We start from the raw sequence: 26,714 nt of genomic DNA on the forward strand, positions 1-26,714 counted from the left end.
TTTGGTAGCAGATTTTGAGTGGCAGTAGTTTGTATCATTTTGTTTCCTTAAAAAAACAACAACAAATGATTGACATACAGGTAGAGAGAAAAGAATAGCAAAGATAATAAGAGAAAGCTTCTGTTTCTTACTTGCAGCTTGTTTGCTAGGAATATTATATGCACAGAGCATGATTTTATTATCAATCCTGAGGCCTTGCAAAACTTTATCAGAATCAGGCTTGTGATAAAAGTGGGAATTTTCTGTAATATTTTATTAACAGTATGGGTCTCAGTTGACCCATTTGAGTTGGTGGTGTTACCCCCTGGATGCAGAACAATTAAAATGCTTCTCCTGGAACAGAGAGAGGGAGCTGAGGTGTTTGGGTCACAGCTGTCTGGTGTGGTATGAGTGTGCCAAAAGGAGCTGGCTGGAATCAACCATTAATGGAAGACTCTACAGAGACAACAGAAACCTCAATGACTAAAGATTAACTTTTAAAGCAAGTTACTTCCACCCACCTCTCTGCCAGAAAGCAGAGCAAAAAAGACTAGCTGAAGAACAATGGATTGAATGTGTCAGGGCTCTCAGACACACAGCTGTCATTTGGGACTCAGAGTCAAAGGGACAGAGAGAGTGAGTCAAGATGGATTCTGCTGAAGGAGGGCTTGGTAGAGCCCTGGCTTCTGCCAGTAACAACTCTTTGATAACCTAAGTACTTCCTGATGCTCTATTCCAGTTGACTATTAAAACTGAACCTGGGTTGAAAAAGCTGCCTGATGTTGCTGCAAGTGCTTACTGATATGTATCGGTGTCTGAAGGGAGTAGAAAGTCACAAGTCTATCTCAGGCAGACTTGCCTTTCAAAGCTAACGTTGAGAAACAGGTGGTGCTGGAGCCCGAAGGGACAGTCTCAGAGGCACTGTGGCTATGTTGGCCTACACTTGTGGAAAAGTCTGACCCCTTGGGGGTCTGGTATGCTAAAAGGGATACTCGCAGGACAGTGTTTTTAACGGCTCAGGTATAGCCCAGAGCCTGGCTTCTTGGTTTAAGATAGAGCATTGTATCCTAAGAGTAGAATTGGCATATGTGGTACCTTCATATTAAAGATGTGAGCAGTCACGAGCTGCACTTTGACTGTTGCTGTGCTATGAGTTATATATATTTCCTAATTGTTCCCTTGCTGCTCACCATAGATAAATTCCAGCCCAGAAGTCATAACCACTGTTTTTGTACCACTCTGTTTGCTCATTATACTTAAAATGGAGATTGTGGTCTCGTTTGATTTTTAGAAACTGCCTTGATTTTTTGTTCTTCCCTTTCTTGTATCTATCACTAAGACACTTTCACATAGGAAAGTAGGACAACAATTTCATTTTATTCTTCTTTGTTATGTCTCTTCAGACTCTCCCCTTTTTTAGAAATCCTTCATATCCATAAATGGAACCACAACAAGATACTGATTGAACAAAACTTACCTCTTCAGGAAACATGACTCCTGAGCATTGTTCATAACACTGTCTCTCTTGCATACTGTATAATGGCTTTACTTAGTCCCTATTTCATGTTCAGAGGGAGACTTTAAGCTCTTTGGAAAGATGTATCTGTTTTTTAAAACCTTTGCCTGCTTTTGGGGATGAGCAGTAATATATTCTATAAATCCACCTTTGGGAAGAAGTTATGTAACACTGCTCTACAGCCAAAATGCTTCTGAAATAAATGTAGTCAAACTTTACTAATTCTGGGTCACTGAGAACGAAAATGATGCTTAAAATTGTTGATTGGCTCTAGTTTTCAAGATATGCTATTGGGTCAGTATATACGACCCTTGACTTGGGAATGGCGGAGGATAAGTGAGTTATAAAGGGAAGGGATCTCAATTTAAACCAGAAATGACTAAAATACATCTTTGACTGGATCTATGAATAAATCTATGACTGGGTTTGGACAGTACTTGCTTTTTAGGCAAAACAATGAATGATGCAATCTGAAGCTGGTATTGCGTCATACATGATATGAATTGCATCATGTTATTCCTAGAAGTCATGGATGATGCAATCATAACGAAGCTTACATCACTCTGCTGAACAAATTGCCCTATATCAGCTCTAGAAATCATACAGTGTCGTGCTCTCTTATTTGTCAGTGTTTGATTTTGCAAAGGGACACATTTCTGTTTAGCCAAAGTGAGCAGAGATGCCTCGTACTTGTGTGAACAGTGCAGATAACTTCTGCTATGTTTGTGGTGAAGTGACTTTTGCATCACAAAAGCGCAGTATAACCACTATGGTTAAGAAAGCCTATCATCTTTATTTTGGCTGCAAAATTGGAGATCAGGACAAGAGGTGGGCCCCACACATATGCTGCAACACTTGTGCAACAAATCTTCGCCAGTGGTTGAACAGGAAAAGGAAATCTATGCCTTTTGCAGTGCCAATGATTTGGAGAGAGCCAACAGATCACACCAGCAATTGTTACTTCTGCATGGTGCCTCCAGTTGGGAAAGGTGTGTCAAAGAAGAAAAAGTGGACTGTGCATTATCCAAACATTCCATCAGCTATACGCCCAGTACCCCACGGAGAAGGACTGCCGGTTCCTGATGCACCAGAATCATTCTCACTTGAGTCAGATGAGGAAGAGGAAGAGGAAGAGGATGAAACTTCTGGTCCTGAACCATCAATGTCACAGGACCCATATTTTCTCCCATCCTCCTCTGAACCACACCTCATAACACAAGGTGAACTGAATAACCTTGTCAGGGATTTGGAACTACCCAAGAGTAAGGCAGAGCTGTTGGGCTCCAGACTATAGCAGTGGAATCTCCTGGCAGGTGATGTTAGGGTTTCCATGTTCCGTGACCGTCAAAAGGATCTTGTCCCATTCTTCTTCATGGAAGGTGATCTTCTAGCCTGCAACAACATCGATGGTGTGATGGCAGCCCTCAACATGGTTCACGATCCAGATGAGTGGAGACTGTTCATTGATTCATCGAAGACGAGTCTTAAAGCTGTTTTACTGCATAATGGCAATGTTTTGCCATCAATTCCAGTTGGTCATGCAGTCCATATGAAGGAAACCTATGACAACATGAAACAACTTTTGAGGTGCATAAACTATGACCAACATCAGTGGCAGCTTTGTGGCGATTTGAAGGTTGTTGCTCTCTTGCTTGGTCTGCAGACTGGATACACAAAGTACTGCTGTTTTCTCTGCGAACGGGATAGTCGTGCAAGAGATTCCCACTACATCAAGAAAGATTGGCCACTCCGACAGTCATTGGAGCCTGGGAGGAAAAGTGTTCAGCATCCACCACTTGTTGAATCAAGGAAGATTTTGTTACCACCCTTACACATCAAGCTGGGTCTGATGAAGAACTTTGTCAAGGCCATTGACAAAACACAAGCAGCTTTCAAGTACCTCCGTGGAAAATTTCCAAGGTTAAGTGAAGCTAAGATAAAGGAAGGTGTCTTCGTTGGTCCTCAGATTCGTGAACTTCTTCGAGATGATGCATTTGACCATGCACTGCGTGGCAAGGAAAAGACGGCATGGAAAGCCTTCCAGTTATTGGCAATAAATTTTCTCAGAAACAACAAGGCAGACAACTACAGGTTGTTGGTGGAAAACCTCCTCAAGGCATACAAAAGCCTTGGTTGCAACATGTCACTAAAGATACATTTTTTGCACTCTCATTTAGATTTTTTTCCACCGAACTGCGGAGCAGTGAGCGACGAGCACGGCGAGCGATTTCACCAGGACATTGCAACAATGGAGAAACGCTATCAGGGCAAATGGAGCCCATCAATGCTTGCAGACTATTGCTGGACAGTGACAAGAGATGCTCCATTTAATGAATACAAGAGACAAGCCAAGAAGCGCCGAGTAGACACTGAATAGGACTAAACTATGTACATAATAGTTTTTTGCCTTTTGTTTCATAATAAATTTTATTTATATAACCCTTTTGCTGATTTTTAAAGTGTTACATAAACAGGACAGGTGAAATATTATCACGTAAAGCAACCATAAACACATGAAAAGATCTAGGTTTACAATTTATGATTAAAACTCTACTATCTACACAATATACCTAGACATAAAATGTAAAAACTTAAATATCTTAGAAACAGTAGCCAATCAGTTGTTTTAATTGTCATATTTGAATTCAGCACATCAAAATACATAATAAATAGCAGATTTTATCTCTGAAGCAGACGACTTCTCAAAAATTGTAGACCAGTGTTACCAGAATGTCTAACACAAATTGTGAACTGTAATGAAATGGCAGGCCTTCTGGAGCTCTTCTCTCTTCACCTTTGGTGTATTATTCATCTGTTTTTTAATATATGTATCATGGAGCTAAAGATGGATAAGTCCAACAGTATTAGATCATCTAATCCACATCCCATGGGTCAATGCAGGGTTGTCCCCTACAGAATATTTTCTAGCAGTGTTTCTCAAGTGTTTTCCTACTGGGAAGCCAACTTTTGGAACTTGTGGCAACCTCCCCTCATTTTGCGTGGCAAACTGGTGTGCTGTAGGCAAGGTGTGCCCTGCTTTGCCACATAGTAACTTGCTCTGTTGGCAAGCCCTAAATAATTCCTCCTTGCTCTCCTAGAAGTATATACCCTTCCGATATTTGTAGATTCTTGTCGTGTTATTGCTTAGGCAAGTTAGATTTAGGCCAAGATTTTTAAAAATGGATGTTGTGCTTAGGCTCCTGAGTCCATATATAGGCACTGAAATCAGCAGCCTGAATTTCAGAAAGGCTGAGCACCTAATAGCTCCCACTGAAATTAAATTGACTTAAGTTACTATTTGTGCTCTCAATAACTCCTGGTTAAAAAAGCACAGTTTTATGTCCTTTGACACTGCTGTAGCATGTACAGTGCATCACTCCTCTTTACTGGAGTATTTTAGATACTCTTGAGATTTTTTTGGATCAAAGACTGTTCGTACTATATAGTCTGCCAATTGTAACTGATAGAAATAGAGTCAGAATAATCATTAATATGCTGTGGTGAGTTTGAGGCATAGAAATGTTCAGATAAGGAACTAGATTATAAAACTGCATCGTCTGAGTAATCCATATTAACTGAATCTAATATTTCCCTTCCTCAGATGATGAAACATGCCTGGGAAAATTACAGGCAATATGGATGGGGGCATAATGAACTTAAACCCATTGCCAGGAAAGGACATTCCACCAACATATTTGGTAGGTTATACTTTCTGTTACTTTAGTGCTTCTGTCCTCTCCTTCCTTCTCATAACGCTTTTTTAGAAATTCCATATGAACTTTCTTAGTATAGTACACTGTACTGTAAATATTGTAAAATACTGTGAATCAGAGAAAGCTATTAATGCATCATTTTAATGACCATTCTTATCCATGTAGAAACTATTTAATGGGATTTTTTTGTGACAAGTGCTTTTAAAACATATTTTATTACTACAGTTATATTGCTGAGTTGGACTTATGAACAGTATTATTTTGATGTGCATACCAGTCGTAATAATGTGGTAATGATATTTATGAAGTGCCATATATGTTGTGAAATGTGTAGAAATACAGCATGCCTTCTCCGCATGCTTGAAGTTAAACTCTCAAAATTTAAATGCAATACACATAGAAAAGCTATTTGTAAGAAGATCAATTTATGCAGTAAGTGGGTCTGAAGGAGGAAAATGCAGGAATTTAGGAGCAACTCTAAACTTAGGCGTTGAATGAAAAAAGAGTAGAGCTCAGAGCACAAGAATATGGGTTTAAGCAGGTATGAAGTTTTTAAAAGGCTTGAAGGTAAGAATGAGGAGTTTGATTTTGATGCAGGAGAGAGAAAGCAATGAAGGAATTCAAGGAAAGGAGTGATGTTGTTGGAGTAGGAGCATCAAGAGGAAGATGGCTTTTAGCAATGATATTTTGGTTAGCCTGGCACAGGGAAAAGGAAGATGTGGGGAAGTCAGAGATGAAGGAGTTGCAGAACACAAGGTAAGAGTGGAAAGGGTGGATTTTAGATAATGAGGAAGTAACAAGGTTTACCATGAACCTGGCTGTGGCAAGCATGAGAGCCTGGAATCTAAGATGATGACAGTGTTAGAAGCCTGAGTTATGGAAAGGAAAGTGGAGTTATCAGTGATGATAAGGAAGGAAAAAAGAGGAGATGGTTTGGGTGAAAAGATAGGATGATCTAGAAGGATGCTCCTTAAGTGACTGAGAGGTGTCCAAGAGGAGATTTTGGAAAGCCAAAGATGCAAGATTGGAAATAGAGTGAAAGATCAGAGGTGGAGAAGTAGATTTAGGGAGTCACTGGCTTAGAGTTGGTAGCTGAACCAATGGAATGGAATGAGGTAACCCAGGGAGAAAAGGATTGTGTCATGGACAAAGCTGAGAATGGAAGGAAAGTGTGGGAGGAACACATAAAAAAGGTAATGCAGGAGTAGTGAGTGAGATAAAAGGAGAAATAGGAGAGCTCTGAGAGTTCAGGAGGAAAGTCTGAGGAGCATGCCAGGATATGAGTGTCTTTGTCAAAAACAGAAGATATATTGAGAATGGGGAGGTAGAATTATTTTGGGGAAATTTTACGGCCCGTGTTATACTGGAAGTCAAACTAAATTATCACAATTGTCCATTCTGGCCTTGGAATCTATGATCCCATGAATTGTGATCATCTAGTCTGACCTTGTATATGCATAGCCCTTAGAATTCCCCCCAAATACTTCCTAAAGTATATCTTTGAGAAAAACATCCAATCTTTATTTTAAAATGGTGAGTGACGGAGAATCCACCACAAACCTTGGTAAGTTGTTCCAATGATTAATTACTCTCACTGTTAAAACTGACTCCCTATTTCCAGTCTGAATTTGGAAAAAAGGAGATTAAGGGAGTACATGATAGTGGTCTTCAAATACATGAAAGGCTGCCATTAAAAAGATGGAGAAAAATTTTCTCTTTTGCCACAGAGGGCAGGACAAGAGGCAATGGGTTCAAACTACAGCAGAGCAAATTTAGATTAAATCTCAGAAAAATCTTCCTAACTGTAAGAACAGTAGGACAGTGGAACAAACTCCCTAGGGAAGTCGTAGGATCTCCTTCACTGGAGGTCTATAAAAAGAGGCTGGATAGCCATCTGTCTTGGGTGGTTTAGACACAACAAATCCTGTGTCTTGGCAGGGGGTTAGACTAGATGACCCTTGTAGTCCCTTCTATAACCCTTTGGTTCAATGTTTCTATGAATTTGTCTAGCTTCTACTTCCAGCCATTGGATCATGTTATACCTTTCTCTGCTAGTTTGAAGAACCCATTACTAAATATTTGGTCCCCAGGTAGGTACCCATAGACTATAACCAAGTCACCCCTTAACCTTCTCTTTGTTAAGCTAAATAGGTTGAGCACCTTGAATCTATCACTATAAGGGATATTTTCTAATCCTTTAATCATTCTCATGGCTCTTCTCGGAACCCTTTCCAATTTATCAACATCCTTCTTGAATTATGGGCACCAGAACTAGACACAGTATTCCAGCAGCGGTCGCACCGATGCCAAATATAGAGGTAAAATGATCTCTCTACTCTGCGTTGAGATGCCCCTGTTTATGCACCCAGGGATTGCATTAACCTTTTTGGTCACAGTGTTGCCATGGGAGCTCATTTTCAGTGGATTATCCAACACAAACCCCAAATCTTTTTCAGAGCCACTGCTTCCCACAATAGAGTCCCCCATCCTGTAAGTATGGCCTACATTCTTTGTTCCTAGATGTGTATGTTTACATTTAGTCATATTAAAATGCACATTGCTTGTTTAATAAAGATGTTAAATAATATAGGGCTAAGAACTGATCCCTGCAGAACCCCACAAGAAACACACCCGTTCAATGATGATTCCCTGTGTACAATAATTTTTTTAGACCTACGTTAGCCAGCTTTTAATCCATTTAACATGTGCCATGTTAATTTTATATCATTCTCATTTTTTAATCAAAATGTTGTGCCGTATGAAGTCAAATGCCTTACATAAATCCCTTACAATGACCCTATTCCCTTGTAATCTCATCAAAAAAAGATATCAACTTGTTGCTTGACAGTGAGAGACTTAGGTTATGTTTTTACAGCTCGCAGTAGCAAGCCTCCTAGACTGGGTCAATAGACTTGGGCTCATGCTATCATGCTAAAAATAGCTATGTAGATGTTGTGGCTTGGGCTGGACTTCAGGCTCTGAAGTGTAGGGAGGAGGGTGGGATTCAGAGCACAAGCCACAACTTCAAAATGCTGTCAGCACAGCTCTTTGACCACTAGCGTGAGCCCCTGAAACCCAAGTCTATCAACCTGGCCTGGAAGGCTCATTGCCATGGGCTGTGTAGAAATATCCGTGTCATGCTGTCCAGAGTGGCTCAGAACTGAGAGTGCCAATCTCAGGTCAGACTGTCCAAAAAAAGGACAGACACTCCAAACTGGTGGCATTCCTGGATCACTATATTAGGCTATGTCTACAGTAACACTTTTGTCGGTAAAACTTTTCATAGAATCATAGAAGATTAGGGTTGGAAGAGACCTCATGAGGTCATCTAGTCCAACCCCATGCTCAAAGCAGGACCAACACCGACTAAATCATCCCAGCCAGGGCTTTGTCAAGCCGGGCATTAAAAACCTCTAAGGATGGAGATTCCACGACCTCCCTAGGCATCCCATTCCAGTGCTTCACCACCCTCCTAGTGAAACAGTGTTTCCTAATATCCAATCTAGACCTCCTCCACTGCAACTTGAGACCATTGCTCCTTGTTCTGTCATCTGCCACCACTGAGAACAGCCGAGCTCCATCCTCTTTGGAACCCCCCTTCAGGTAGTTGAAGGCTGCTATCAAATCCCCCCTCACTCTTCTCTTCTGCAGACTAAACAAGCCCAGTTCCCTCAGCCTCTCCTCGTAAGTCATGTGCCCCAACTCCCTAATCATTTTTGTTGCCCTCTGCTGGACTCTTTCCAATTTGTCCACATCCTTTCTGTAGTGGGGGGCCCAAAACTGGATGCAAAACTCCAGATGTGGCCTCACCAGTTCCAAATAGAGGGGAATAATCATTTCCCTCGATCTGCTGGCAGTGCTCCTACTAATGCAGCCCAATATGCTATTAGCCTTATTGGTAACAAAGACACACTGCTGACTCATATCCAGCTTCTCATCCCAAGTCCCCAGGTCCTTTTCTGCATAACTGCTGCTTAGCCAGTCAGTCCCCAGCCTGTAGCGGTGCATGGGATTCTTCCGTCCTAAGTGCAGGACTCTGCACTTGTCCTTGTTGAACCTCATCAGATTTCTTTTGGCCCAATCCTCTAATTTGTTTAGGTCCCTCTGTATCCTATCCCTACCCTCTAGAGTATCTACCACTCCTCCTAGTTTAGTGTCATCTGCAAACTTGCTGAGGGTGCAATCCACGCCATCCTCCAGATCATTAGTGAAGATATTGAACAAAACTGGCCTCAGGACCGACCCTTGGGGCACTCCGCTTGATACTGGCTGCCAACTAGACATGGAGCCATTGATCACTACCCGTTGAGTCCGATGATCTAGCCAGCTTTCTATCCACCGTATAGTCCATTCATCCAGCCCATACTTCTTTAACTTGCTTGGAAGAATACTGTGGGAGACCGTATCAAAAGCTTTGCTAAAGACAAGATATATCCCGTCCACTGCTTTCCGCATATTCACAGAGCCAGTTATCTCATCATAGAAGGCAATCAGGTTGGTCAGGCATGACTTGCCCTTGATGAATCCATGTTGACTGTTCCTGATCACCTTCCTCTCCTCCAAGTGCTTCAAAATGGATTCCTTGAGGACCTGCTCCATGATTTTTCCAGGGACTGAGGTGAGGCTGACTGGTCTGTAGTTCCCCGGGTTCTCCTTCTTCCCTTTTTTAAAGATGGGCACTATATTTGCCTTTTTCCAATAGTCTAGGACCTCCCCCGATCACCATGAGTTTTCAAAGATAATGGCCAATGGCTCTGCAATCACATCAGCCAATTCCCTCAGCACCCTTGTATGCATTAGATCTGGATCCCTGGACTCGTGCCAGTGGCGTAGCCCGCTTCTAATAGGAGGGGGAGCAAATATAAAAGAGGCGCCCTCCCTTGGCTCCTCCTCCGGCCACGCCCCCTTGGCTCCTCCTCCCGCTGCACTGCCCCTCCCCCCCATGGCTCCCCCTCGCTCCTCCAGCCGCAGCTGCCGGGCCATGCTGCGGGCAGCATGCCGCCCACCCCCCGTTCCTCCGGCCGCTTTCGGAAAGGCGGGGGAAGCGGCTGCTTCCCCTGCACCCTGCTAGCTACGCTACTGACTCGTGCATGTCCAGCTTTTCTAAATAGTCCTTAACTTGTTCTTTCACCACTGAGGTATGAAAAAACACACCCCTGAATGACATAAGTTACACTGACAGAAGCGCCGGTGTGGACAGTACTACGTTGGTGGGAAATGCCAAGATAGCTACCACTGCTCGTTGGGGGTAGTTTATTTATGCTGATGGGAGAGCAACTACATGGGAGACCTTACAGCACTGCAGCTGGTCTAGTGTACACATAGCCTTAGTCTTACCATGGAGTCACAAACGGTCCCCTTAGGCTCTCCTGCCTTCCTTGCCATCCAGACAAACTGGACTTTGTGACACTGGTCACTATACCAAATATCACATCACATTATGTTACTCCCCACCCCAAAGGGTCAGAGTTATTGAGAGGTTAAAGCAGATAAAATACATTAACACGTGAGTCAAAGTTTGTAAGTCCAAAATGATAGCACAGATATAGTAGTCTGCTAGTTTTCCGTAAATTTCTCAGGGTTATCCAAAATCACTTTAGGGATCTCTGTCTTGCACCTGGAGCATTCCCATATGAGTGTCAAAACAGTTCAGAGATGCAAGATCATTCCCTTAAACCACTATTTATAGATCCTGCTCACAGAAGACAATCTGAACAGTGTCCTCATCCACGTGGGTTTTGATGAGTAGCAATTGCAGACTGAATCTGTGAATTTCCATTGTTGAAGACAATGATCCTTGCTTTGAAGTTAGTATTCTGCTTCCTTTGCATTCACAAGTAATTTAGTTACAGTGATATGCATAATGCAATTGCCTGCCATTATATTATAATAGGGATAGATAAGAAAAAACAATACAAGTAACATTTTATTCATTTTCAGGCAGTTTACATATCAAGTAAATTATCATCTTAGTGCTAACACACACTTTTGATCTAGGGTTAATTAAGTTCAGGGATATACATAATGTAATGCCTATAGATAAGTGAAGACAATATCATTTACATTTCCTCTGAGCTAAATTAACATTCGAGCGAATTAGTACACTTAACATTTCTTTGATAGTCACACACAAGTGAATTGACCTATTGCTCTGACCTGAGCTGGCCTGTCAGTGTCACAACACTAAAAGAGCTCAGTCTGTTTAGCTTATCAAAAATAAGATGAAGAGTTGGTTTGATTACAGTGTATGAGTCTATTCAGGTAGAGAAAATACATAAAAACATAAGAATGGCCATACTGGATTAGACCAATGGTCCATCGAGCCCAGTAGCCTGTCTTCTGACAGTCGCTGGTGCTAGAGGCTTCAGAGGGAATGAACAGAACAGGGCAATTTACTGAGTGACCCATCCCCTGTCATCCAATCCCAGCTCCTGGCAGTCAAATGCTTAATGGATACCCAGAGCATGGGGTTTAGTCCCTGACAATCTTAGCTAATAGCCATTGATCGACCTATCCTCCATGAATTTATCTAATTCTTTTTTTGAACCCAGTTATACTTTTGGCCTTCACAATGTCCCCTGGCAATGAGTTCCACAGGTTGACTATGCATTGTGTGAAGAAGTACTTCCTTATGTTTGTTTTAAACCTGCTGTCTGTTAATTTCATTGGGTGACCCCTGGTTCTTGTGTCATGTGAAGGGGTAAATAACACTCCCCTATTCACTTTCTCCACAACATTCATGATTTTATAGACCTGTTATATCCCCCTTAGTTGTCTCTTTTCCAAGATGAACAATCCCAGTCTTTTCAATCTCTCCTCCAATAGAAGCTGTTCAATAACCCTAATCATTTTTGTAGCCCTTCTCTGTACCTTTTTCCAGTTTTAATATATCTTTTTTGAGATGGGATGAGCAGAACTGTAAACAGTATTCAAGGTAAAAAGCAACAGAGGGTCCTGTGGCACCTTTAAGACTAACAGAAGTATTGGGAGCATAAGCTTTCGTGGGTAAGAACCTCACTTCTTCAGATGCAAGTCAAGGTATTCAAGGTGTGGGCATACCAGGGATTTATATAGTGGGATTATAAAATGTACTGTCTTATTATCTATCCCTTTCCTATTGATTCCTAATATTCTGTTAGCTTTTTTGACTGCTGCTGCACATTGAGTGGATGTTTTCAGAGAACTATCCAGAGTGACTCCAAGGTCTCTTCCTTGACTGGTAATAGCTAATTTAGATGCTACCTTTTTGTATGTTCCTGATCACCTTTTTTGTATGTATAGTTGGGATTATGTTTTCCAATGTGCATTACTTTGCATTTATCAACATTGAATTTCATCTGCCATTTTGTTGCCCAGTCACCCAGTTTTGTGAGATCCATTTGTGGTTTGAGCATTGGCCTGCTAAACTCAGGGTTGTGAGTTCAATCCTTGAGGGGGCCACTTAGGGATCTAGGGCAAAATCAGTACTTGGTCCTGCTAGTGAAGACAGGGGGCTGGACTCGATGACCTTTCAAGGTCCCTTCCAGTTCTAGGAGATAGGACATCTCCATTAATTTGTAACTCTTCACAGTCAGATTTGGACTTAGCTATCTTGAGTAGTTTTGTATCGTCTGCATACTTTGCCACCATTACTGGTTACCCCCTTTTCTAGATCATTTATGAATATGTGGAACAGCACTTTTCCCAATAAAGATCCTTGGGGGACCCTGCTATTTACCTTTCTCCACTGTGAAAACTTACCATTTTTTCCTACTCTTTGTTTCCTGTCCTTTAACCAGTTACTGATCCATGACAGGACCTTCCCTCTTTTCCCATGACTGCTTACTTTGCTTAAGAACCTTTGGTATGGGACCTTGTCAAAGGTATTCTGAAAGTTCAAGTACACTGTATCCATTGGATCAGCCTTGTCCACATGTTTGTTGACCCTCTCAAAGAATTCTAATGATTTCTAATGATTTCCCTTTGCAAAAGCTATGTTGACTCTTCCTCAACAAATTATGTTCATCTAAGTGTCTGATAATTCTGTTCTTTAATATAGTTTCAGTCAGTTTGCTTGGTAGTAAAGTAAGGCATATCAGCCTGTAGTTACCTGAATTACCTCTGGAGCCTTATTTAAAAATCAGTGTTACATTAGCTACCTGTCAGTCATCCAGTACAGAGTCTGATTTAAATGATAGGTTACATACCACAGTTAGTAGTTGGGCAATTTCACATTTGAATTCCTTTGGAACTCTTGGGTGAATACCATCCGGTCCTGGTGACTTATTACTATTTAATTTATCAATTTGTTCCAAATCCTCCATTATCGACACCTTAGTCTGGGACAGTCCCTCAGATTTGTCATCTAAAAAGAATGGCACAAGTGCAGTGATCTCCCTCACAGTCTCTGCCGTAAAAGTGATGCAAACGATTCATTCAGCTTCTCCACAGTGGTCTTGTCTTCTGTGAGTGTTCCTTTAGCAACTCGATGGTGTAGTGGCCCCACTGAGTGTTTGGCAGGGTCCCTGCTTCTGAGGTACTTAATTTTTTTAATGTTACTTTTGTGCCAGAAATCTGGTTCCATTTTGGTTTAGTACAGAGGTTCCCAAACTTATTTGGCCTACCGCCCCCTTTTCAGAAAAAAAATTACTCAGCGCCCCCCTGGAAATCTACCTTCTTTAAGCGAACAAACAGAAAGATGCAGTGACAAATTTGCGTTCTTTTATGTATCTATATTTCTACCTACGTCCTACAATATAGTAAAGAAAGATGTGTTATTAGAATATCGCCCACGACATCAGGTATACAGTGGTTTTTGCGTAAGACGGCAAAAGACAACCAAACTAAAATACTAATGAAACTAATAAACTGGGTTTTGTTCTTTGCTCAGCATTAGATATATGTATTTGATATTAAATTGTCAAATATCAAACTAAATTTATCAAGAAATAATTAATTTAAAAAATAATCAATATGCAATTAAAAATCAGTTAATAGTTTTAATTTAGTTTGCCTTTATTTAAATAATTGTTCCTTATTAACACACGCCTTATTTACCAATTAACACAGATGATTCAATAGATATAAATAAATGTTAATAGTTAACAGTTTTTTTACGATTTCATTCCCCTGTTTTCGTTAATATTGTAATAAAAAATATGACAAATATATTGACTGTACACTTCAAATAGTACTGTACCGACACAAGCCTGCTACGATTTTATTATTAGTAAGCACTAGAGACACAGAAACGTACGGTAGATATGTAAGAAAATGTATAAAAATTGCTGTTTTATTGAAACAACAGTAATACAATTTGCTTTGTATGTGATCCATAATCCGTAAAGATCGAAGGTATCGAATATGAATAAAAATTTTTAAATACTTATTGCACTATTGTTAACTGCTTTTTACACAATTCAGAAACAACCTAAATTAGATTTCATACATGTCGCCTATTTATAGTATCGTATTGTAAACAAGTCATTACACGCACATATTCCTGCCGATGCATGCTGGACTTCCCGACAATGCGCGACACGCTCGCCTGCCAACACTTGCTTGTTAAGAGCTGTTGGCGGACTTGACACCTGATCGGTTATAATTTGTGAATTTATTTGGAAAATAAAGTAATCACTACAACTTTAACTCTATGTTACACAACAGATGAAACATTTACAAACGGTTTTTCAAAATTTTCTTATATTCTCTTCTTTCTTTATGCTTCCACTGCCCCCTTATTTTTATTCAACGCCCCCCAATTGCACTCGAGGCTACTACTGCCCCCCTGGATCGTCCCAGCGCCCCCCAGGGGGTGGTATCGCCCACTTTTGGAACCTCTGGTTTAGTAGATCCCATCATTCCTGTATAGGTTCCTCCATTCCCAAAAGGTTCACCAATTCCTAAGAAACCTAAGTCTCTCCTCTCAACACTATCATCTCATCCATGCATTGAAACCCTGCAGTTCTGCCTGTCTATCTGTTCCTGTATGTGGAACTGGAAGCATTTCAGAGAATTCTATGGAGGTTCTGGACTTTAATCTCCTTTCTAGCAGCCAAAATTTGGCTTCCATCATCTCTCTCTTATCTTTCCCTTTGGTACCTACTTGTTCAGTGACCACCGGTCCTCCCCAGCACTGCACTTAAGTCTGTCAAGATGTCTCAAGAGGTCCACAACCTTCTTACCCAGTGGGCAGTTCACCATGGAGTTCTCCCAGTCATCGCAAACCCAACTATCTATATTTGTAATAATCAAATCCCCCATTACTATTACCTGTTTCTTCCTAATAACTGGGGTTCTTTCCCCAGGAGGGGTGACCTCAGTGCAAGAGGATCATCTGGAAGGAGAGTCCCAAATTTGGATGGGACAGGAGGGTGGCGTTTTTGGCTCAAGTTTAGAGAATGTTTATTAAGTGTATCTGGCTCTCACGCTACCTCTCTAAACTCCCTGGCAAAACTCCCTTGTTTGCTGCTCTTGTTCTCTTGCTCCTCTGGTCGCTTAGAAGCTGGCTTTTTAAACCCCTGTTCTCCCTGAATTAGTGCCATCCCCTTGTCAAGGAAACTAATTTAAGATGCTTTCATTAAGTGATCTAATTAATTAAGCAGAACCAGCTGTACAAATTGAAGATTTTCCCGTCTCTTTGTGGCTACTATCTCATGAAAAATTAGGAAGGGTAAAAATCTGTGTGTAATTAAAAACCAGATCATCCCTTTGCATAGCATTGTGCCCTGTGTTGTAATTCACTTTAAATTCATTGGTGACCTGTGGAGTGAGCCAAAGAAATGGCATCACTGGTTTGCATGTTAAAGGCAGGTCCTTCCTCTGGATGCTTGAATCTGCCAGAAACCAGGTTACAAATTACACTAAAATGAAGCTGATATGATTAAATCTAGATGGCAAACTAGCTGTTCCTCTAACATGTGCACTCCCTCTCGCCCCTCCCCCTTCACTTCCCAAGGCATTGTCTATACATTTTCATTTGAGTAGGGAGAGGCAGTGTGGACTGCACCAATTTACAGAATGGATTTGTATAAATCCAAGCAGGGATACTGTGTTCTCCCTGAAACGGTGGCTAATATTTATTTTGAAAAGGTGTATGACTTCCAGTAATTTTAAATCATAAAGCAGAGTCTGCTAAAAGTGTGAGCTAGGAAGTCAGTGTTTGACTAAGATCATGTATAGTATCTGTTCTTATCAGTTTAATTTCTTTTGACGGACATCTGCAACACCTGCTCTGAAGATGGATTTTCCTGTTGACATTTTTGAGAAAATCGATGCTGCTTTGAAGATATACTCCACTGCTGCTACTTTGGAAGAAAACCCTGTCTTTGCTTCTGAGACACCCCCAGCTGCGCTCTCGGCAGCTGCTGCTGCTCCTGCATCCTCTACTTCTCAGAAAGCTCAGCAGAAGCCCATCTCGAAGACCACCCTTGGTTCCTCACAGAAGACACGGACCACCAGCAAGGATGAAAAAATCAGCACCTGGCTGAAGAAAACCCCTGGGGATACCTCTGCAGGGAGACCTAGCGCCACAAGGACGGCTCTTCAGGACCTCACATCCAGGAGCAACAACATCTCGCCAGCTCTTCAGGAGGAGGACCCCCGGAGAACCTCTTTCACTGCCCAGGACCAGGATGCTGAGCACTGCCCTGCTGCTCCTGAGAAGGCTGCTACCAGAGGAGCCCCCCCGACGACCCAGGACCAGGATGCTGATCACTGCCCTGCTGGGAAGGCTGCTACCAGAGGAGCCCCCCGTGATGACCCAGGACCAGGATACTGATTGCTGCCCCGCTGCTCCAGAGAGGGATGCTCCCGAAGGAACCACCTCCTCAACCCGGGACCCCGAAACTACTTACCACCCTGCTGCCCAGAGGAAGGCCGCTGCAAGGGGAATGCACTCCGCAGCCCAGGATCTCGATGTCACACGCTGTCCTTCCAAGCAAAGAGATATCGTGGCCAGTGAGTCTAGCACCTCCCCAGGAGCAATTTCACCTCCTCAAACTTGTCTGCCAGACCGAGAGGAATCACCCGGTGAGTCTGCAGGCACAACAGAGGTCTTCCCCACAGAGGGTGAGGCAGGGAAAGATGACTGCATCTACCTCCAGTACCCGAACCCTACAGGCCTCCTCCTCTGCCCCTTCTGCTTCCCTTTCCATGGAGCCCAGACCCTTGGGGCCCTCAGCAAACACGTTCGGAAGGCCCACAACAAACGGATCGCCTTCCGGTGTAGCCACTGCGATCTACCCTTCGAGACTCAAAAGAAATGTAAGTACCATCAAACCACATGCAAGGGACTCCTCATGACCGCAAAGGTCAATCCCACTGACACCCTGCGGTCTCCAACCCTGACCCCCCCGACGCTCCGGATTCAGCACCCCAGCCAGCCTCCCCAGAGCCACAGCATGTAAGGGGGGACCAACCACCAACCGAGGGACGCGTGACCCCGCCTTGAGGACTGACCAACAAGACGATGCCACCAAAAGAACCAGCCCTGTCTCCAGAATCCCCACGCTGGACCCTGCCGTGAGGGGGATCACCACCATGTCGCAAGTCAGCAACCTCACCAGATGCCTCAGTGACCTCATAGAAACCATCTGGCACAACACGGATACAAGACGGGGCAGCGCTCCCCCACAGGTAACCTCATGCCGCCCTGCCGTAGGAGCAACTAGCACTGCCCCCCAGGCCGCCTGGCAAGATCCAGCCGAAGGAGGAGCCTCCCACAGCCCCCAGATCCCATGGCCAGACCCCACTTCCGACCCAACACCTCCTCCCAGGTTGCCCAGCAAGACTCCGACCGCCAAAAATCCCATGCCCCACCGAGGACCCCCCAGCCGGATACTGCCTGCAGGAGAACCAGAACCATCCCCAGCGCTTCCAGACACAACCGCGCCCCCCCAAAGCCCAGCACCGGTGCTTCCAGAACCCCACTCCCTCCCGGAAGATCCAGAGCAGCCTCGGAGACACTGAGAGCTGCCCCCCGCACCACACCAGGACACCCTCCCCGCAAGATCCACCTGAACACCGCTCCCCAGTCCGAGGGACAACAAGGCCGCTGACCATCCATGCAGCACCTGAACCTGCGGAGACAACGCAGCAGGAGGAGCGACGGCCGCGAGCAAGGGTTGCCATGCCGTGGCAATCCGCCTGGACGGAGGAGCTGGCAAAGGCTGACAATTTTGAGAACTTTGAAACCTTGATGGACAGACTGACCGCAGAACTGTCTGCGGAAATCACAGCCGGAAGGAGGGAACCCCAGGAGGCTGCACGGACCACTCGCAGATTCCCCACGCCGAGCCGTAACGACACCGCCAGAGAAGGCAGGAGAGGGGATGCCGGCCGCCGCTACGATCTGGCAGCCGCATCCCATATTCAGAAACTATACAGGACGAATCGCCCGAAAGCCATGAGGGAGATCCTCGACGGGACCTCCTCCTACTGCGCCATCCAGCCCGAGAGGCTCTACTCCTATTTCAAGGGCCCTAAGCCTAACCGACTTGCGACGCCCAGAGTGCCTTTTCCCGCTACCCCGGATCAACCTCATGGAGGACCTGAAGCGAGATTTTTCCCCTCAGGAGGTGCTAGCGAGGCTGATGAGGACCAAAAACACTGCCCCTGGAAAAGATGGCATCCGCTACCACCTGCTGAAGAAACGAGATCCCGGCTGCTTGGTGCTTGCTGCCATCTTCAACAAATGCCAGAAACCTTCATCCAGATCCTCCGGACCTCTACAATGACTGCACCACCACCATCTGCGCCACGGACGGAAAGACGGATGCCATCCCCATCCGCTGCGGCGTGAAACAAGGCTGCCCCCTCAGCCCCATCATTTTCAACCTGGCCATGGAACCGCTCATCTGAGCCATCTCCAGCGGCCCGACCGGCTTCGACCTCCACGGCAAGAAAATCAGCATTCTGGCCTACACAGATGATCTGGCCCTGGTTGCCGACAGCTCGGAAAGCCTCCAGAAAATGCTCGATGTCACCTGCTGAGCCGCCGAGTGGATGAGCCTCCGCTTCAACCCCAAAAAGTGCGTCTCCCTCCACGTTGATGGCAGTGCCAGGGCTCTGGTCCGGGCGTCACAGTTCCTGATCCAGGGCGAGCCCATGGCCTCCCTCAAGGAGGGAGAGGTATATCAACAGCTGGGCACACCCACAGGAGTCCGCGTCTGACAGATCCCTGAAGACACCATCGCGGAGATCCTGCGAGATGCGGCCCAAATTGACTCCTCCCTGCTCGCCCCCCTGGCAAAAGATCAACACCCTCAATACCTTCCTGATCTCCCGCATCTCCTTTGCCCTCAGGGGATCAGCCGTAGCCAAGGTGCCCCTGAACAAGGCCGACAGCACCATCAGGCAGCTGGTGAGGAAATGGTTCTACCTTCCCCAGAGGGCCAGCACCGACATCATCTACATTTCCTACAGCCAGCACGGCGCCAGCATACCTCGGATGGGCGACCTGTGCGACGTGGCATGATGACCCACGCCTTCCGCCTCCTGACGTGCCCAGACCCGATGGTGAGGAGCATCGAGCAGGAAGCCATACGGGACGTGGTCAGGAAACGCATCACCAGGGCCCCCTCCAAGCAGGATGTTGCCACTTACCTCAGCGGCTCCCTGGAGGCTGAATTTGGGAGAGAGGGGGGAGACCTGTCCTCTCTCTGGTCCCGTGCCCGTAACGCCTCAAGACACCTAGAAAAGAGGACCGGTGCTGCTGGAAGTGGTGCGAGGAGGGTCAGGAGCTGGGAATACTGGTGCCGTGCATAAAGACCCCGGACCATACCGTCATCACCCCGACTGCCAGAACGATGCTGGAAAGGACCCTGAAAGACGCCATCCGCTGCCACTATGCCGAGAACCTCAAGCAGAAACCGGACCAGGGCAAGGTGTTCGAGGTGTCCAGCAAGTGGGACGCCAGCAACCACTTCCTCCCCAGGGGCAGCTTCACGAGGTTCGCTGACTGGCGTTTCATCCACTGGGCCCGGCTCAACTGCGTTCCCCTCAACAGAGCCATCTGCCACGGCAACCGGGACAAGCGCTGCAGGAAGTGCAGCTACGCCAATGAGACCGTGCCCCACGTCCTGCGTGGATGCAAACAGCACTCTGGACCCTGGCGGCACTGCCACAACGCCATCCAGAACCAGCTGCTGAAAGCCATCCCGCCGTCCCTGGGGAAGACCACCGTCGACTCTGCCATCCCCAGGACAGACAGCTGACTGCGACCCGACATCGTCGTGATGGATGCAGAAAAGAAGAAGGTCCTCATGGTAGACGTCATGGTGCCATTTGAAAACAGGTCACCGGCCTTCCATGAGGCCCAAGCATGGAAGGCGTTGATGTACACCCTGCTGGCCGACACCCTGAGAGCCCAGGGCTACGAGGTCCAGATACACGCCCTGATCGTGGGAGCCCTGGGCTTGTGGGACCCCCACAACGAGCCGGTACTGAGAGCGTGCGGAGTCAGTCAATGCTACACCCGGCTCATGAGACAGCTCATGGTATCCAACACCATCAGGTGGTCCAGAGACATCTATACGGAACACATCACGGGACACTGTCAATACCACGTTGAGTAATTGAGATCGCTGACCAGGGAAATAACCCACTTCCTTCCCTAACGAACCAAGGGATACACCCCACCCATGTACTTATTTGCTACACTGATACTGACTTGGACTCTTAATACATTACATGGGTGGCGTACCCGAGCCCACTTATCCACTGACGCTTTAAAAACTCCTGCACCCCAATCTGGGTCTATGCTGGTTATGTGATATGTATGTATCTCGTGATCCTTGTAAGCGATACCTGTAATCCCTCATAACTCAAGCCTGACCCCAGATGTACAGGACCTTCCCTCTTAACATGTGTATATTTAATTTTAAACATTAACTTTAATAAAAAAAATTAATCTGTTCTTATCAGTTTAATATCTGAGGGAAAGCAATTGTGCAATAGTGCTTTTATGGATAAAGCAGAGTTTAAAAAAGGAGCAAAGGGTTGGTACTTCTTGGACCTTTTAAGAGATATATGCATATAGTATATTAAATAATAAATAAGGCTTTTTTATGATCTAGGCTTGTGGCTTTTTTTATAGTGGTGACTAAAAAAAAATCCAGTCCAAATTGGTAGAGCTGTGAAGATACTGACTTGCTGCTATTTCCTATTTGTTGGTTGATATAGTGTTGAAAATCTGTGAAAATTCTTTAGCCATAAAATTATTGAGCTTCGTCAAAAAATGGTTTGACAGATGTGTTGATAAGAGCATGTCTTGGGCCCAACAAGGGATAAGATGTTAATAAAACCCTCTTTCACTATTGCAGTGTTAACAATTAAGGGCATTTTTAGGTTTCATGTCACCTTAACACTGATCACTTCCATTGTAACAACCACCACTAATATGTAAAGTATTAAGTTAAGTTTCCATTTTAACAATATCCTTTATTCCCTTTCCTTTTAGCTGTCTAGAGGCCTGTATAGGGAGAAACTCTTGTGTGACAGTTTTTAGTTGGTATTAAAGGTAGTATTAATTGTCCTTTTTGGGAGAAAAGAAAAAAGGTTTAAAAAGGTTAAAAAGGTCCGTAGCTGTTATTATTGCTATTGTTGTTAGAGTTAATTGTTTTTCCTTTAAGACAAAACAATACAAACACATACAAAGGGCAGAGAAAGGAACAGCAAAGATAGAAAACTTAGTTTCTCTGTTTTGATTTTCACTTGCAGCCTCACTGCTGGAGAAACACAGGTCCAGCACTTGGTCTTATCAGCCGCTCTAAGAATTGGCAAACTTTTATCAGTGTTGGGTAGTTATATGTTCCTTTTAGCTGTCTCTCTGGTCAACAGGGTAACAGCACTGTTGAAAAGATGGAGTAACTTTGGCTGCTAAGTCAGAAAGATGAGAGATAGGTAAGAAAAATAAGGTTGGGAAGGAAAATGACATATGAGGGAGAAGGTGTCACAATGGGAATCTAAGAGCTTGTCTGCACTTAAAAGGGAACAGTGGTGCAGCTGTGTCGATGCAGCTGTGTCGATGCAGCTGCACTGCTGTAGCGCTTTAGTGAGGATACTACCTATGCCGACAGGAGGGCTTCTCCAGTCAGCATAGGTAATCCTCCTCCACAAGAGGTGGTAGCTGTGTTGATGGGAGAAGCCCTCTTATCAACATAGTGCTGTCTACACTGGAGCTAGGTTGGTAGACCTGTGTTGCTCAGTGGGGTGGATTTTCCACACCCCTGATTGCCGTAGTTATACTGATGTAAGTTGCTAGTGTAGACCAACCCTAAGGTTCACATCCCAAGTAGTGTTTAGGACAGGGGTCGGCAACCTTTCAGCAGTGGTGTGCCGAATCTTCATTTATACACTCTAATTTAAGGCTTCGCGTGCCGGTAATACATTTTAACGCTTTTTAGAAGGTCTCTCTATAAGTCTATAATATATAACCAAACTACTGTTATATGTAAAGTAAACAAGGTTTTCAAAATGTTTCAGAAGCTTTATTTAAAATTAAATTAAAATGCAGATCTTATCAGTTTAGTGTGATCCTTGCCCTTGCTTTTCCTTGCTGAGTTTTCCAATGTCTGGCACGTATTTGGATACTTTAAGCTGCACACAGGCTTTTGAGTGATCAGTTGTTAACCGGCTCCGAGAGGGACAGGGGACAGATTTCATGTGTGAAATACCTGTTCACACAGGTATGTGGATCCAAATGCTGAAAGCATTGCAAATGCAATTTTCTTCAAACAGTTAAATTTCACTGGCAGGGACATCCAGCAGGTCAGAATAGAGGCCCCATGATCTCTCTCGGTAGCTTCAAGTGCGCTCCGCAGATCCACAAACTTTGATATCCACAATTCTGAGCTTTTTAACTGAATGAGTTGCATTTCGAAATCTTCAACACCCATCCACTGAAATACAGACAAATCCAAGTTGCTTTCGTTGAACTTTTCAGGTTTAATTAGAAAAGAAAGCATTGGGTCAAATCGCTGGAAATCTTGAAATCTGTCAGAAAATTCTGATTCCAGTTCTTGCATGTACTTTCCAATATCATCGACACTGACAGTGCAACGTGTCGATAGCTCTTTTATGTGTTGAAAGTAGCGGAAAGTAGAAGTTTGAATATCCCTAGAAAAAACTGCTAGTTTCACAACAAATGCTTTCCAGGCTTCATAAAGATCCAGAACTGTTTGCCCCGCATCCTGGAGACAGAGGTTGAGTTCGTTCAGGTGAGCAGTGATATCAGTTAGGAACATGAGCTTACACAGCCATTTCTCATCATCCAGTTCGGGGTAGTTTTGTTCTTTTTCCGACAAAAAGGCCTTGATTGCTTCAAAACAGTTTACAAAGCGCACCAAAACCTTGCCACAACTTAGCCACCGAATGTTGCTGTGAAGTGGGATGTCGTTATAAGCACTGTCCATCTCTTCTAGCAGTGCTTGAAATTGTCTGTGAGTCAAAGCAGATCGAGCAACAAGGAAATTCACAATTCGCACCACTGTATTCATCACATTATTAAGCTCTGAATTAGAAATTTTTGCACACAGGTTTTCTTGATGGATGATACAGTGAAATTTGACTGTCGGATGGCCAATTTGATCTTCAAGTAACTTTACAAATCCCTTCTGTTTTCCAACCATGGCAGGAGCACCATCTGTTGTCACACAAAATATTTTTCTGATGTCAACTCCTCGTTCTTCAAAATGGTTTACAAAACTGTCCAGTATATCTTCCCCCTTTGTTGTGCCATGCAGGAGTTTTAGGCAACAAAGTTCCTCTTGGATTTCATCGGAAGCACAGTATCTTGCAACAGTTGCCAAACGTGGAACGTCGTTTATATACACACTCTCATCAACTGCAACACTAAATACTGCTGTGTCTTTCAATGCAGTCATCTGCTTTTCCTTAATGTTTTCTGCCATTTCACTTATGCGTCTCTCAACTGTTCTGGCAGAGAAGGGCAGTTCTTTTATTCTAGATATGATTGTATCTTTATTTGGCAAATCATTGAACAAAATCTCTGAACTGCTGAGAAAAACTTCTTTTATATATTCCCCATCTGTAAATGGCTTTCCGTTTTTTGCAATGCACTGTGCAATCTTGTAACTTCCTTCTGTAGCTTGATTTTTACTTACACTTAAGCTTTTAAAAACACTGCTTTGCTTCTCATAGGCTGCTACTGCCTTTTTGATTGATTCAGTCTTGTCTGCTTCATCAAGAAAGGTTTTCTCGTGCTTCGTTTCAAAATGTCGTCGAACACTTGATGTGCGACAAACAACACCTTCATAACAGAAAGCACAAATAGCACGGTCCTTCTTTTCAATAAATCCAAATGCATCTGTCCAAGCAGGCTGAAATGATCGGACATCTAGCTTTCTTAGGAGCTGCCATTTTGTCAAATGTTCCCTTCAACTCTCAGTGGGGAAAAAAAATGGCAATAGAAGGCAGGCACAAGGTCCAAGGCAGTGTGGTCTAAGATAAGCAATTTTAAGATGGGGTGCTGAGCTGCACCCCCTCTTGCCTGGCGTGCAACCCTCACTGTCCCAGGCTGGGGACAGTGGGCCACAGCAGGGAGGCTGAAGAGGACTGATCCAAGGCCAGGAGCAGAGCCCAGGGTGGCCTGCTGGGACTCCAGGCCCGAAAGCAGGCTGAGCAAGGGCTGGAAACCAAGATTGGCAGCTGAGGTGAGTGGAGTAGGTGGCTGGTAGGCCTGAGCAAGGCTGGAGGCTTGGACCCTGTCTGCAAGAGAGCCTCCAACCAGAAGCAAGGTGAGTGGAGCTGCGCGGTAGAGACCCCTGCTGGCGGGGGCCAGCAGCCAGAACCCCAGAGCAGCGACTGGCTGGTTTAGGATTTAGCCAAAGTCAGGGGAGGTGGTGATGTCATCTGGTTCCCCCTCTCTGGCCCACTCTGCTTCAGGACATCTTTCAGGATCAGAACAATGAAGGCCCAGCAGTGTCTTGATGGATTCTGTGGTCCCAGGAGACTGAGGGTGGCAGCCATGAATTGCTAAAACTTGCTCCTAACAGTCCACTCATCCCCCTCCTCCCATTTAGTTGACCCCCACATAAACAGTGTCCAAGAAGAGGTGGCAGCCGCACCCTATAAAATTAACCAATCCGGCCACATTTCAGTGATTTTTACTATAAACATTTCCAGTAACGTTCAGCTCATTGTTATGGTAGCACATGACTTTAGCTGGAGCTTTGAAGCCATATCCCAGTTCTTTTAATTTAAATAATCTAGTTTGTACTAGTTTATTTGTCTCCAACTTTTGCTTTTATAGACTATTTTATGTAACAGGCTGTGTTGAGTGTGACTTTATTACCTTGGACAGCTTAGACTACAGTCTTCTGCACAACAGGAAGCATTGTGAATAAAATAATTGATATGCACACCTATATTGTTTGGCATTTCCTGAAATTAAAGAGCCTTGACAATTCTAAAACCTCATCACTTTGTCTTCTGATTTTTCAGTTCTGTACACACCTAAGAATGAAGGTCAGAGAGTGCTGTTAGGTTTGAGTGTCATAATGTATCAGTTACACAGTGTTTTAATAAAGGAAAATTAATTTGTCTGCAGAAGTGATGTACTTTAATGATACAGAATGTTATGACATTAAAAACATAACAGTGCATAACCATCTTGCTGTGCAGTTCCAAGCTTTGCTTGTGCACAGTATTTGGCAAGGGATATGTTGTGTTAAGAAAATCTGGTCCGATAGATATCAGTTTCTTGTAGATTTAAAAAACGTGATAAAGATCTTTCCTAATGGATGATGCTCTTTTTGTAGCTGTTGCAGATATATTGGACTAACAAGTAAGATATCAAATGGAGGAGGCCAGGTCTCAAATTGGGTTGGCTTGGTGAGCCAATACTTTTGGCTTGGCAAACCATCATTTTGTATTTGTTTCTGGACCTGTTTCACTGCCTAGCTGCTACTCATCTCTTTGTGTGTGAGAGAGAGCGAGAGAGCGAGAGAGACAGACCAGGCAGCTACGTTGAGCCAATTGCTTGCTGCTCTCTTAAAATGTGGGAACTGGCTCCGGCCGCTGCCACATATCAGTGTTTGTTGCTAGGCAACACAGAGCTAACATTTCATTCTGCTTATCTGCCTTAGAGCAGTCAGAGAGAGCAGGAGCAATAGCAGGCTGGGCCCCACAAAGCAGGGGTGGGAATGGGGAGCAAACACACCTTCAAAGCCCTGAGGGTGTCAGATCACTCTGAGGATAAGCTGGGCCCAGTTGAACGGTCTCTCATTTTTATGTCTGTTTCATATAGATTTTTGTTGTGGGTGGAGCTTGGATGAGTAATGCTGTTTCTTTTTCCAGTGTGAGCCCTGGAAAGCCAGAGTTGGTGCATTATATGTATATAATAAAGGAAATTAACTATATGTACAAGTGTAAAATTATTGGAGAAAAATGTACCATAGTCATCTGGATTATTCTATTCACCTATCATTGTGCTGATATTAGAAATAAAATCATTTTAGTTCTCTTAACAGATCAGACAGAACCATGTAAGCTGGTGCAGTATCACT

The 26,714-nt window shown here is 44.2% G+C and overlaps 1 protein-coding gene across 1 annotated transcript in view; it reads left to right on the forward strand.

Moving 5' to 3' along the window:
- MAN1A2 (mannosidase alpha class 1A member 2) overlaps positions 1–26,714 on the forward strand; it is a 333,986-nt gene that overhangs the window by 95,137 nt on the left and 212,135 nt on the right. The window contains exon 3 of the mRNA XM_065408870.1: positions 5,097–5,193. Within this exon, the coding sequence (XP_065264942.1) occupies positions 5,097–5,193 (97 nt within the window). The remainder of the gene's footprint in view (positions 1–5,096; positions 5,194–26,714) is intronic.

Source organism: Emys orbicularis, chromosome 1, assembly GCF_028017835.1.
Source record: "Emys orbicularis isolate rEmyOrb1 chromosome 1, rEmyOrb1.hap1, whole genome shotgun sequence".
In the NCBI taxonomy this organism is placed as follows: domain Eukaryota; kingdom Metazoa; phylum Chordata; order Testudines; family Emydidae; genus Emys; species Emys orbicularis.